Source organism: Xylocopa sonorina, chromosome 10 (genome assembly GCF_050948175.1).
Source record: "Xylocopa sonorina isolate GNS202 chromosome 10, iyXylSono1_principal, whole genome shotgun sequence".
In the NCBI taxonomy this organism is placed as follows: domain Eukaryota; kingdom Metazoa; phylum Arthropoda; class Insecta; order Hymenoptera; family Apidae; genus Xylocopa; species Xylocopa sonorina.
The window spans coordinates 8,792,107-8,805,878 of record NC_135202.1 but is presented as its reverse complement, the minus strand read 5'-3'; the positions used below and the strand labels follow the sequence as shown (position 1 = coordinate 8,805,878).

The 13,772-nt window shown below is 27.4% G+C and overlaps 5 protein-coding genes across 7 annotated transcripts; 2 read left to right on the top strand and 3 right to left on the bottom strand.

Moving 5' to 3' along the window:
- Nucleotides 1-318: 318 nt before the first annotated feature.
- Nucleotides 319-2,760, top strand: Got1 (Glutamate oxaloacetate transaminase 1). 2 transcript variants are annotated; one of them, XM_076902532.1, is made up of 7 exons: nt 319-473; nt 570-713; nt 1,136-1,426; nt 1,513-1,769; nt 1,837-2,114; nt 2,212-2,354; nt 2,425-2,760. In XM_076902532.1, exons 1-7 carry the CDS (start codon nt 356-358, stop codon nt 2,586-2,588), a joined length of 1,395 nt encoding a protein of 464 aa, XP_076758647.1. In that variant the 5' UTR covers nt 319-355; the 3' UTR covers nt 2,589-2,760. The 2 variants fall into 2 exon arrangements, with proteins under 2 accessions (XP_076758647.1, XP_076758646.1); XM_076902531.1 differs by having other exon boundaries at nt 1,495-1,769.
- A 1,627-nt stretch (nt 2,761-4,387) lies between these two features.
- Nucleotides 4,388-4,989, bottom strand: LOC143427987 (small integral membrane protein 8). Its single transcript, XM_076902534.1, has 3 exons — nt 4,813-4,989; nt 4,564-4,730; nt 4,388-4,528 (listed from the first exon to the last, which is right to left on the bottom strand). Exons 1-2 carry the CDS (start codon nt 4,912-4,914, stop codon nt 4,572-4,574), a joined length of 261 nt encoding a protein of 86 aa, XP_076758649.1. The 5' UTR covers nt 4,915-4,989; the 3' UTR covers nt 4,388-4,528; nt 4,564-4,571.
- Nucleotides 4,990-5,055: 66 nt separating this feature from the next.
- LOC143427986 (U3 small nucleolar ribonucleoprotein IMP3) lies at nt 5,056-6,058 on the top strand. The gene is made up of 5 exons (XM_076902533.1): nt 5,056-5,073; nt 5,264-5,428; nt 5,498-5,812; nt 5,881-5,953; nt 6,025-6,058. Exons 2-5 carry the CDS (start codon nt 5,292-5,294, stop codon nt 6,046-6,048), a joined length of 549 nt encoding a protein of 182 aa, XP_076758648.1. The 5' UTR covers nt 5,056-5,073; nt 5,264-5,291; the 3' UTR covers nt 6,049-6,058.
- Nucleotides 6,059-6,160: 102 nt separating this feature from the next.
- On the bottom strand, nt 6,161-7,185 carry LOC143428210 (uncharacterized). Its single transcript, XM_076902931.1, has one exon. It carries the CDS (start codon nt 7,121-7,123, stop codon nt 6,341-6,343), a length of 783 nt encoding a protein of 260 aa, XP_076759046.1. The 5' UTR covers nt 7,124-7,185; the 3' UTR covers nt 6,161-6,340.
- A 91-nt stretch (nt 7,186-7,276) lies between these two features.
- Pgm1 (phosphoglucose mutase 1) lies at nt 7,277-13,304 on the bottom strand. 2 transcript variants are annotated; one of them, XM_076902528.1, is made up of 8 exons: nt 12,871-13,304; nt 12,241-12,679; nt 11,890-12,092; nt 11,605-11,806; nt 11,326-11,518; nt 11,070-11,253; nt 10,724-10,989; nt 7,277-10,648 (listed from the first exon to the last, which is right to left on the bottom strand). In XM_076902528.1, the coding sequence occupies exons 1-7, from the start codon at nt 13,117-13,119 to the stop codon at nt 10,765-10,767; spliced, it is 1,695 nt and encodes a 564-aa protein (XP_076758643.1). In that variant the 5' UTR covers nt 13,120-13,304; the 3' UTR covers nt 7,277-10,648; nt 10,724-10,764. The 2 variants fall into 2 exon arrangements, with proteins under 2 accessions (XP_076758643.1, XP_076758642.1); XM_076902527.1 differs by having other exon boundaries at nt 7,277-10,989; nt 12,871-13,303.
- Between the last annotated feature and the right edge of the window lie 468 nt (nt 13,305-13,772).

Genomic DNA, 13,772 nt, shown 5'->3' with positions numbered 1-13,772 from the left:
TTTTGTAAAATACGAAAGACCTTATTTGTTAAAATTTGAAAAAGAAAATTTATATTTTGCTCTTTGCATGTTATTAAATATTGAGTTTATATACACTTTCGCTGTGTAATTTTGTTTCAAATTTCTTTGCAATGTTTTGCGATATACATTCTAACGTATAATATAATATATATTTAGATTTTAAAATAGTAACTCTGTATAATATAATTTATTTAGATATTTTATTATTTATTTAACATTAGAGACACGATTTTTCTTTCAAATAAGATGTGGTTAAAGTTGTAAAGTATACATACTAACGCCACATCACATAATGAAGGCAATTTAAATCTATTAACAAGAGAAGTTCGCATAAATGTACTGTACATCGTTTTTCATGACATCAGTTGAACATGAATACGCGAAGTTGAAAGTCTTATCTTTAACACCTAAAATAAAAATTCAAGAGATTAATACGGTAGTGATTACAAGAAGTAACCATTATAAGAGGTGTGCAAATGTGTTTGTAATTCCATTTAATATGATATAGTCAGATTAACTATCACTTTATAAACGTTATGCACATATAGTTGATCAGATCGGTATTTTAAACGTTCCAAAGATGACGACAAGATTCACTGGACTCAAATTAGGACCTCCAATAGAAGTTTTTGCACTTCATAAAGCCTTTATAGAAGATGCTTATGAAAAAAAGGTGAATTTATCTATAGGAGGTATGTTTGATATTTTTAATTAAATAATTAACGTACATATTATATATTTAACGTATATATAACATATATATGTGTACACATGAATACACAGAGCAAGATAAACACAGAATTCTTATAACAGTTTAGTGAACAGTTTAAAATAAACTTTTATCGCATATAAAAATATCATGTATGTAAAGTAACATAGAACCGAAATATTCTGTTCCGTAGTAATCATACTTTTATAATACATTTGCTGTTAAATGACCTCCAGGAATATCTCGTGATTACATAACATGAACATAAGTTTAATGTGTTAAAATGTTGCAACAGAGTATCATCTCTGTGTATACAGATATTGCTATTGCATTGACTCTCAATGCAGGATTATTAAGTAATTCGAAATATTTCAAACAATTATAGCAAAAGTAAATTGCTTACAGCTTTTCGCACAAGCGAAGGAAAACCATGGGTGTTGCCAGTTGTTCGAAAAGTTGAAAAATCATTAGCTGCAGACGAACTGCAAAATCATGAATATCTCCCCGTTTTGGGATTAGATGCTTTTACTCAAGCAGCAACACAGATGTTACTAGGAACAGATTCTCCTATCATTGCACAAGGTCGTGCCTTTGGCATCCAAACGTTATCTGGTACTGGAGCATTACGTGTTGCTGCTGAATTTTTAAGTCGTATTCTACATTATGATACCTTTTACTACAGCAAACCTACTTGGGGTACGTGCAAGAAAATTTTAAATTTTTTTTCTTATAAGATAGTTGTTTATTCCTTTCGTGACATTTAGTTTGCAAAACATCAACAGAAAACCACAAACTTGTGTTCATAAATGGAGGATTTAAAAAGGCCTGTGAATATACATATTGGAATGCAAAAACCCATAGTCTTGACATAGAAGGAATGTTAAAAGATCTTAGAGATGCTCCAGAGAATGCTGTAATTATCCTTCATGCATGTGCTCATAATCCTACTGGATGTGATCCAACACCTGAGCAATGGGCTAAGATAGCAGATGTAATAGAAGAAAAACGTCTTTTCGCACTTTTTGATAGTGCATATCAGGTATTAAAGATAGTACATATTATTAATAACAATAATTTGATAAATAGTATAAGCAATATTTTTTTAGGGATTCGCAAGCGGTGATTTAGATAGAGATGCCTACGCTGTAAGAATGTTTGCAGAACGTGGAATAGAATTTATGTGTTGCCAAAGTTTTGCTAAAAATTTTGGGCTGTATAACGAAAGAGTTGGAAATCTAGTAGTTGTTATGTCCAATACAAAAGAAATAACTCAAGTCAAATCTCAATTGACCCTTATCATTCGAGGAATGTATAGTAATCCACCGAATCATGGAGCAAGAATAGTTGCAACTGTATTACAAAATCCAGACCTTTTTAAAGAATGGTATGATATAAAGTAGAGAAATACATTTGTCAAATATATTACAACATTTAAGAGAAACAAAGAAATTTTAAAATCAAAAAATATGAATATATTTCAGGAAAAGTCATATTACTACAATGTCTAGTAGAATAAAAGAAATGAGAAAAAGTTTGTATCAGAGATTGGTCCAAAAAGGTACACCAGGTTCCTGGGAACATATTACTGAACAAATAGGAATGTTCTCTTATACTGGTCTTACAGGTTAGTATCAAAATTATATTTTTGCATTTTCTACTAAATTTCTTATTAAATGCAACGAATGTTATTTCAGAGAGACAAGTTGAGTATTTGATAAACAATTACCATATTTATATGTTACGAAGCGGTAGAATAAATATATGCGGTCTTAATGAATACAACGTAGATTATGTAGCAACTGCAATTTACGAAACTGTTTTGTTATATCCACGAGATAAGCAAGATTGTACATGTTGAAGTTGATGTTTCCATCAAATATCAGTCTTATAGTAATGGTACCCTCCTTACTTTAATTGTTCTAATTAACATTCAAATCACCCAAGAAAAACTAACATATTCTAACATTCTAACTTTGTTTAAAGAAATGTAATATATAAACATAGTGTTTGAAATATTTTAAAATACTTTAGAAACGCAAAATTATGTTAGGTAGAAGATTAGAAGAGATAGCTAAGGAGGGTAGAAGTATGAATTGTTATTGAAAGCTTTCGTATTCAAAATGTTAATTGATGGCAATATTTTATATGGATTGAAATCATGTTAGGGTTGTAGGAAATTTTTAGAAAGGTGCTTTACATTACATCTAACATTTCTCAATTTGATTTATTAGAATATTTCAATCAAACTTGTTTATCTTCATTCTAGAAAATTTTATTATTGCAAACTTAACAAATTTACACAAACTGTTTTGTACAGAAATTAGACCATTACATTACAAATCGTCTTGTCTATGAAAGTACAAAACATCAACAAAGTATTACGAATTGCCAAATTTTAATACACAAGTTGTATAAACGCTTATTATTAAAATGATTTTCAATGCTCTTAATAGTTCATAGAGCATGATGAGAAACATACAATTGAAATCCATTTTAATGTAAATCATTTTTTGAAATACTTGTATTGAAGAGATATTTATATAGAGGATTCAAATTTTATATAAACCTTTATCACAATGATCTCATAAATAATTTCATTGTTACATTCATATCACATTAATCGTTTGTTAATGAATGAGACCAAATTTTCAAAAACAACTTGTTATAGATAAAAATTAGAGATATTTTTATATTTACAGAAGAATAGTTTTTTAAAATACATTAACAATGATATGACTGAAGAAAGTAAATAATAATAGAATTTCAATTGTTTTAATAATAAGCGATTTATGTATGAAAACTTTGAAATCATTAAAATCCAATGAAAAACTATTGTTATTGTTAGTTCCTGTTTAATAACTTGTTCCAAGTAAAGCAATCAACTGTTGTAGTTTTATATGGTATATACAAATAATTGAAACTATATTTTTTGTATTTAGAGTCAAAATTAGTTTTGTATAACAATATATCCTGTGATTAAAATCTCTACAAAATTTGATATAACATTTAATGAGTGATAAACAAAAAATATCCTATTTTAGAAGTAAAATGTATTTTTTATTTCTTGAATGCTTCCAGTAGTTAGAAGTTATATAGATGAAAAGAATATTTAATGTTTCAAATGTTAGTATACATGTATCCGATTTTTGTGAAATACTATACATTACTAATATAATACTTTAAGCGTTTATACATCACATGCAAGAAAAATGATATACATTTATAATATTTACAAATTATCTATACATGTAAACATATATATACATATATTTTTAGCAATGTTGTTAAGCAGTGTTTAAACTTAGAATACACTCTTTGTTCAAAAGCCTGGACCAAATATAGAGTCATGAAATTTTTGTAAAATTGCTCCCAAATTTTAAAAACCTTATACATACTGCCAGAGCCGACAGCTTCAATAAGCAGTGACAAACAAATTAATTTTATATCTATTTACATTAAACAAATGTGATGTACAGAATGCTATTTATATTTGATAAAAAAAACAATATAAAATTTTTGTAAAAAAAAGGTGATAGAATATAACTGAAGAAATGCTAATCTAGTTTTAATGTGCATTTATACTAGTGTAAAACTTTAAATATAATAATAAAGAGTGAGTTGTATTTAAAATAACTATTATAACAAAAGGTGTTGAATTATTATATATATTTATGTACATATCACTGAAAAATATATAAATGGTACAGTAGTATGTACATTAGCGATAGTGAAATCATATGAAGTGTACAAATAACACTATAAATAATAAATTCTATATTATACAATAAATTCAAACATGTGACGTAAATTCCTAAACATGATTTGTATATAGTACTTTGAATTATACTGTCCATTTTGATGTTTTTTTTTTTAAATCAACTGTTCCATCAGTTGCAACAGCAGAATAGTATTGACTATTATCAGAATTACATCGCATATAAGTAATGTATCCTATACATCCAAACATTGCAATAGTTCCAAAGATCATAATCATTTTATTCTGAAAAACAAATTTGCTTACTTCAATTTTGTTAACAATATACTTTATTCAAATTTTTGTAGATCGTATGTAATAATCTTACCGGTTTTATGTACAATTCATAATTAACTGCGCGAAATAATATTGTACTTCTTAAAGAACGTAAGCCATCGCCTGGCGCTGATTCATTATTCTTTTTATCCATTTTTGATTTTATTAAAAGATATTTTCGTTTTTAAATTATAAACAAATTAAACAATTATATATTATGATTCTTTATTATTCGAATCTCTGAATTTAAGACACAGGATTTTTTGAGGTTACTCTAACCTCAAAAATAATTAAAAATAATTAGGTGCTTATAGTAAGTGTTTATTATTATTGCACTTAGCAACGTAGATTAAAATTTAAAAATAGAATTGTATGCAAGAAGCTTTTGTAAAATTAAAAAATATACTTAAATCCTAAATTTTTGAGAAAACTTTTATTATTGTTAGTACCATATAAATAAAAACTTAACCCTATGTCATAATACAAATAGTATTGTCCAACAGGTGGTAATAACAATTACTATCTACAATCATGGTACGAAAATTAAAATATCACGAACAGAAATTGTTAAAAAAAGTTGATTTCATATCATGGGAAGCGGATAATAATTTGCATGAAGTGAAAATTTTAAAACGTTATCGAATACAAAAACGTGAAGATTATACAAAGTATGATTGCTGTTCTACATATTAATTTCACAAAAAAAAGACAATATTAACAACTTTTAATTAATCCAGGTACAATAAATTAGCACGAGAAATCCGTGATTTAGGGACAAAAATTAAAGAAGTTGATGCAGATCATCCATTTCGAATTGAGCAGAGCGCATTGCTATTGGAAAAATTATATATAATGGGACTTATAGCTACAAAGTGGGATTTGTCGTTAACACAAAAAGTAAATGCAAGTTCATTTTGCAGAAGACGGCTGCCAGTTGTTATGGTACGAAACAAAATGAGTCAAAACTTAAAAATGGCAACTAAATTAATAGAACAGGGTCATGTTAGAGTTGGGGCAGAAGTAGTAAAAGATCCAGCATTCTTGGTAACAAGGTACAGTATAAAACTATATTATTGGTATCAAATATACACATGAGTAATTTATACAATTCTTATTTTAGAAATTTAGAAGATTTTGTTACTTGGGTAGATACATCTGCTATCAAAAAACATGTATTGGAATATAATGATGCTGTAAGTGATATTTCAATTTTTTATATTTATTTTTATTTACCATCTTTAACATTTTACGTTTTTTGTTACAGAGAGACGATTTTGATATGGCATAAATTAAATAACATAGATTTTGATTATATCTACTACTTGTACATGAAAAATAATTGTATTCTTTTAGTCAATTATTAAAATAATGTTTCTAGATAAATTTTTTCAGATTTTGACTATTGTCTTCAATAACATTTTTCATCTTTAATCAGACTGTGTTTTTGCGAACTGTTTCAAGTATAACTTCACGCATAATATTTATATAATTACTAAAATATATGTGCAATTTATAAAATTACTAAAGTATAATATGTACAATCATGTAAAATTTAAAAATATTTATACCTTTCTAAATACTTACCATAAATGTAATATTGAATCAATAGTTTTAAGTACTTTTTTACGTTGATTTAAAACATCTCTTTTAATATAGTCACTTTTATTGTGAACTTTTATTAAGGACAAATTTGTAGAGGAACTATCATTATTCGATGTCATAGATTGTATTATGGTATTTTCTTTTGCAGTTTGTGACATATTTTCCATTAATGGTTCGTAATGTAACATGTTATCTAAAGTAGGTTTCATTAACATGGACGATTTACTTGTAACGTTAGATAAGGTGGCATAATTATTGTCAGAATTTTTATTAACGCACAGTATTCTTTTAGAATTTATGATATTGCTAAAATTATTTTTAGAGTTTAAACGTTTAATGGAGATAATATTGTGCTTTGTAGATACTTTATTTAACGATTCAACGTTCTTTATTTCCTTAGTTTTAGAGCAACTAACTTTGTCGTTGTTCTTTTCGTTCATTTTTTGCGTTCCATATATACGAGGTCCTATAATTATCAAAGAATTTTCAGTACTATTACCAATATCTTTAAGAGCAGTTTCTTCTTTGATATAACTATTCGGTATATATTTACTTATATCCTCGTGTATTGTATCAATATTTTTCGCATCAGTCACATCTTTTTGAACTTGCGTTTTTACGTCGTCATTTTCAAAGTTTGATTCACAAATAGATGGTACTCCGATGCTACATATAGATTGCAAGATAGAGTTGCAAGAAGAGCACAAACTGGAGTACTCTTCATTAAAGTATTCATTTTCTATGTCAAGAGAGTTCTTCATTTTAAATCACAAATTATAAAAACCGAAAGTGAGATATTGACGGTCTAATAAAGACTAGCAGATTTTTTCATGCTTCCTTTTACCATTGAAAATTTGAGTAACTTAATTTTTACGAGTGAGGATTGTTGAGAGACTTTATATAATAACAGAATATTTTTTTATAGTAGTGATCGGTTTATTAAAAATCATATGGGCTTTCTCATGTACAAATTATGAAATTTTAAATGTATTCCATTACAAACACATTTACATTTTATTCAAATAATCCAATTTAAAGTATCTATGATTTAATAAATTCTCCGGAAATTTCGTTTTAACAACGAACAGCGCACGTATTTCATTATATAATATTTGTAAAACTAATTAGTTGTCTATTAAATTAAATACTATTGTATAATATATCTCTGATATGGTTTTTCCAGTTGTTTCAAAATAAAACGAATGTACTTAATTTGACAACATTTGTTTTATAATTGTACTATTTTCTTTTAATAAAAACATATTTGAGTGTTAGAATAATTAAAAAATTACTTAAATATTATTTATATTTTCGATTGCTTCATGTATAAAATCTAAGATCACGTGTTTATAGAGAACCACTCATTCATATACCTACAATGAATAATTAGTATTCAATATGATACACATGTTACATGTTAATAGTTTTACATTAAAATCGGCAGTCATTGCTGGTCTCTATGACACATTACCACGTTGTAAGTTCACGTTACATCATAAAAAATCATTAAAAAAAAATAACCCATTTATTTAGATGAATCTGTTGATTAATTCGTGTGTTTATAGAGTTTGTTTTTAAATTCTTCTTTTTCATATTTTAATGCGTTATACTTTACTATTAGCCAATACATCTATTCATAAATGAATAGTAAAACTAAGGCTTTTCAGAATAAACGGATTATCTTCTTTTTTATAGTTTTTAATGACATAACTATGAAATTGAACGAGTGTTGCGTCGACTCAGGTCCCCAAGTATCCTCCCTTCCTTCAACTATTTACAAAATTTCTTCTTGAAATTCTTTCAAAAGTACTGCAATTATGTGTTCAAAATTTTCACCAATACAATGTCATAATTTCATTTCTATAAAATACATTCCTTTCCAACAAATTCCTATTGCTGCATACTGCCATTATTTAAATCTTTATGTGCAAATGAGAATAAATGTAACTAAGATGAATGGTGTGTTATGAACATCTGATATATTCATGTAAACTAAACTTTCTGAAAAATTAGATGTTTACAGTATTTTTGATTTCTGCTTTTCATTTCCATCAAATACTCCAAAGTGTTACATTAATCGAAGTAATGCATACAAAAAATTGTATTTTCATATGACAATATTCGTAATACTTCTTAAATATCAATTAAAAATTTTATTATATATACCAATCAATTTTGTCGTAATTTTTTTTCACTTTGCTTTAATCGCTTATACTTTCACAATCTTATTATTGTTTTTACTTTTACAAATTTTTAAGTGTATCCTATTCTATCAATTAATTTTAATAAGATATTCGGCATATTTCACAAAATTATAAAATGTAACGAGTCATATAAAAATTGTTTAATATATATTTGAATTTTATACATTTCCTCATCCTCTATTGTAAATTATATATATACATATTTCATGTATTATTAACATGCTAACATTCAAATTATACGAAATGTTAATATATAAATATATACAGAATGTACCGAATATCTTATTAGTAAGAACTCTCAATCTATATATTAATATATTCATAATTTCAAATTTCAATGAATCATGATACCGAAATATGTTTTCTTTCATGATTTTTGGAAATTTGAAATAACACTTTCTACATCCATTCCTGCTTCTGTTTAATTTATCAATTTGTATTTCGTTTTATAATTAAAAAATGCAAGAAACAAATGTATATAAATGTATATAGTTATTTTGTTTATGACTATATAGATAAGTAGAAGATAAAACTAAATGAATATATGATGTTTGAAATTATTTATCAATATAAAAAATGGCAAGTAATAATATACAGCAACAACATAAAAAACTACTAACATTTTCCAATCGTAAGAAATTGTTATATCTATAAAATTAAATATCTATAAATAGAAAATTTTCTTGAAGATCTATTTATTAATATTCAATTCTTTTATTAATTTGTTCTTTTATATAGAAAATATTTTATAAATTTGATAAATCATTTTGCTTTTTTAAAACAACGAAAACAGTTACATATGTTCTCAAGATGTTTTGTTTAAAAAAACCTTTTTTGATTATAAAAATAAACATTTTACAATTATTTACAAACTTTGATAGTAACTTACATCGAGTACGATTGCTTTTAAATAAAGTATTTTACATAAATATTCATTTTCGAATTTTATAAATATCATGAAATTTATAACAAACTTCATTATCTCATTAAAGCAAGCAAAAAATTTTCATCTTAATAAAGATATGATTAAATTAAAAAATTGTCAAAGATCAATAGTGTGAGATACTACTTTCAATTACAATTGAAATTATACTTATTTTTTGTTAACCCTTCGATAAATATAGCACGGCGTTTTATATATACACACATAGTTTTATGGTTCTGAATTAGGAATTCAATTACGCAACAGTGTACTCAATATTATCTTCCTTTTTTTCTTTGACACATAAAATAATTATATTTAAAAAAATTATTGAGTTTTAAAATCTCAATATTCAGATGATTATACCAACACCGAAGGGTTAAACTATTTCCATCTTTATGCATGCTTGAACACCTTTGGCAAATAGTTCCACGTATAAAGATGCGCGTGATCTTAGATTTTGCTACTCAATTTTATATAAAAATTTATATTTCGATTATTCTTTATTCTACCAAAACTGTTTTTTAATGTAATAGCCATATCAGAGTAAGAGTTTTATAATTAAATAGGAACCTTGTGAATCTGAAAACTGTATGAAATACGCAAATGTTCGTTATCATAACATGTTCAATATTTTGTAAAATTACCTAATGTTTAATGTACATGACATTCGAATTACTTAATGTTACTAACACATGACTGTGACTCTTTTTATCATTAGACAACTTCCGTTACTACGATTAATATTCAAGTATTTAATTCAGAAATTATACAAATATTCATTGAATTTACTAAACATTATTTGTATATTGTACAATTTTAATAAGAATTTTATCGAACTTGTATTCCATACATACTATATGTATTTATGTAATAATTTGTCACTTATTAATCCTAGGAAAACTCTCTTTGAGCTATCAGACAAGAGCTGAAGGAAAAGGGTTGCATAAGCCCATACTTCTTTTTATATAGTTATCGCACCAAAAATTGCCTTTTGTTAGAAATGTTTTATATAATATTTCAATATGCTATACTTTGGTTAATATATATTTTTGCATAGTTTTGTTTATTTATACAGTAAATGTGAAATAAAAGTTTAAATATTATTTTTATGCGAGAAATTAGACTAATCCTGAACCCTCCTCCTTAGAATTGAATTCCTAGAATTAATTGCAACTAATGTTACTTCAAACGGTAATATAAAACAATTTCGTTTCTATTTTTCATTTTCTCACATTTTGAATAAAGTAATTATTAATGATGAAGAACCTATATATTATGTAATCACGGTTGGTGTATCGCGACCAGTAAATTCACGTAATTTACTTATCTCCAATGCGATAGTTACCAATGGTTTAAGAACTTCTTGAGCATCTTTATTTAAACATATTGGATCATCTTCATAGCTATCAATATATACACGTATAGTAGCGCCAGAACTTCCCGTGCCAGATAAACGGTAAATAATACGAGAACCATCTTGAAATATAATTCTCAATCCCTGTCATTTAAAGTTGAATAGAAATACATGTCACATATCACATTCTTATGTATCATAGAATTTACTAAGTTATACAATACCTGTTTACTAGCTTGACTTCCATCCACAGGGTCTACATATGAATAATTGTCACCTAATTTTACAATATATGTTTTACCTTCAGATGTTAATTTTGAACCCACAAAACCAGGCTTTTGTATTTCTGATTCTATATGCTGCATCATTTTGTTTGCTGCTTCAGAATCACAATTTTCATAGTCATACCTGTACAGACAAATTTGGGCTTAAATTTTCATAATTTAAAAATTAAGTATCAATCTATCTTTAATACACTACCTTGTGAAAAAATTTCGTCCATATGTCTGCCAATGCTTTAATAATATCTCCTCTACAGATGTTTCAAGACTTGCAATTACACTGAGCCATGCAAGACAAGCCCATATTCCATCTTTTTCACGGATATGATCAGAACCAGTGCCAAAACTTTCCTCACCACAAAGTGACAGATGACCAGCATCCATTAAGTTGCCTAATAACACAATTATAATAAGTAATAAATTAATATAACAAAATAGTACATCTGTAGTACATTGTAAAAATGGTAGCAACATATACCAAAATATTTCCAGCCTGTAGGTACTTCATACAGTTTAATACCATTTTTTGCTGCCACTCTATCTACTGCAGCACCTGTTGGCATAGATCTGGCATATCCCTTAACACCAGTTTTTTTAAAATATGGTATTGAGTTTAAGTTAGCAGCTAATACAGCTAATGAATCAGAAGGTGTGACAAAGAAAGCCTTCTTGCCTAATATCTGCAATGACATTAAATATATATTTACATCTTCTTTGTGTATTTATTAATGATATGATTAAGAATTTTTCATATCTTGTTTACCATATTTCTGTCTCCATCTCCATCAAAAGCAGCACCAAAATCATAAGGACCATTTTTCATAGCATTTACTAAATCTTTGGCATATGTTAAATTTGGATCTGGATGTAATCCACCAAAATCTTCCAATGGAGTTGCATTAACAATACTAGAATCACCAACACCTAATTCAGTACTAAATATTCGTCTTATGTATGGTCCAGTAACTAGAACATTATTACAAGCCAAAATTTTGACATTACTTTCTGCATTTATTTGGTTAAAAACTTTATTATAAAATTATGTGTCTTGGAAGTACTAATACTAATTCTAAACTTTTGTCCAATAGTGTACATTAATATTAATTGAACATACCTCCATTCATTGCATTGATAAGAACATTAAAAGGAGGTCGAGCATTGCTTCCTTGCAGCAATGTTTTAATACTAGAAAAGTCAAAGATATTTTTCATGTGTTCTATGTAATCGTTCACAGAATCTATTACATCTATTGTAAATGGATTTCCATCCACCTGAATTGTAGTATTCTGTATCTTGTCTATATCTACATTTACATCAGGAGCAATTTTATAAGTCTTGAGCGTTTTAGTAATCTCGTAAATCTTGTTTGTAACATGATCTGGAGCAGGACCACCATTCTCACAATTGAACTTGATTCCAAAATCAGCATCTGGTCCACCAGGATTATGAGATGCAGTTAGAACAATCCCTCCTTGTGTCTTGTATTTTCTTATTATAGTAGACACAGCTGGAGTTGAAAGTATCCCACTTTGGCCAATTATTAATTTCTTTACCTAATAGGTTTTAATGAAATTCACACTTTATTACTATTACATCTTAGTTTCTGAAATTTTGCTTTGCTCAAATCACTCTTTTCTAAAATAAGCTATTTTATTCATATAAATAAATCATCGGTAGTTCTAGCGTAAACATGATAAAGTGCTTCGTATTTTAAATTGAAATAAATCAAATATGAATAGCTTACTCCATTGGCTGCAGCGATCCTAATAATTTTTCCAACCGCTTCTTTTCCGTAGTATCTTCCGTCACCACCGACAACCAATATACTACCAGGCAATTGTTCTCCAAGAGCTTGCAGTATTGCTTGGATGAAATTTTCCGTATAATGTTCTTGCATAAAAACACGCACGGCTTTTCGCAATCCGGATGTACCCGGCTTTTGGCCCTCGTATACCCGGGTTTCTATAATCTTGCTAGTCACAGTGGCCGACATGTCTCAAATATTAAGCTAAAGACGATAATAACTGAAACAAACAATAACCGTTTCGTAACGTAGCCGAGACAATAATGAAAACTAGGTTTCGGTAATTTCATAACACGTTCGCATCCACAATGCTTGCTAGCAGACTGAACTTTGTCTACCAATGACACACAAGGGCATGGGTCACCATCTTGAAACATTGCGCCCGCGCGTTTTATTAACGACCATATAATCATATGGCTCTGTGAAGATACATAAACCTTTTGAACGCTATACAAAAATATCCTTACACTGGTAAATATTGGTAATAAAATATTTTATAGCGAAATATCAATGATCCTAATTTATACTATTCAACTTATTGATTTTTGTAGTATAGCTTCCATTTGTTACGAATCGCAGTAAGCAGATTAGGAAAAATGTTTAAGTAAACTTCTTTTATCACACGAAAGACTTAAACAAATACGTTTAGCGTACAAACTTCCTCTAAAATTGCTGTTATCTACAAGAAACTCGGTTCATTTAGCATTACTTGTTATATCGATGCTTCATAAGGAACTTATGGATACTAAATTGCTGATTTTTCAAAAACCATAATACGTGAGCGAAAAGAAAATCAAAAGTGGAGTAAAAAAAAATCACAGAAGGAATCGGATACGTTTCTA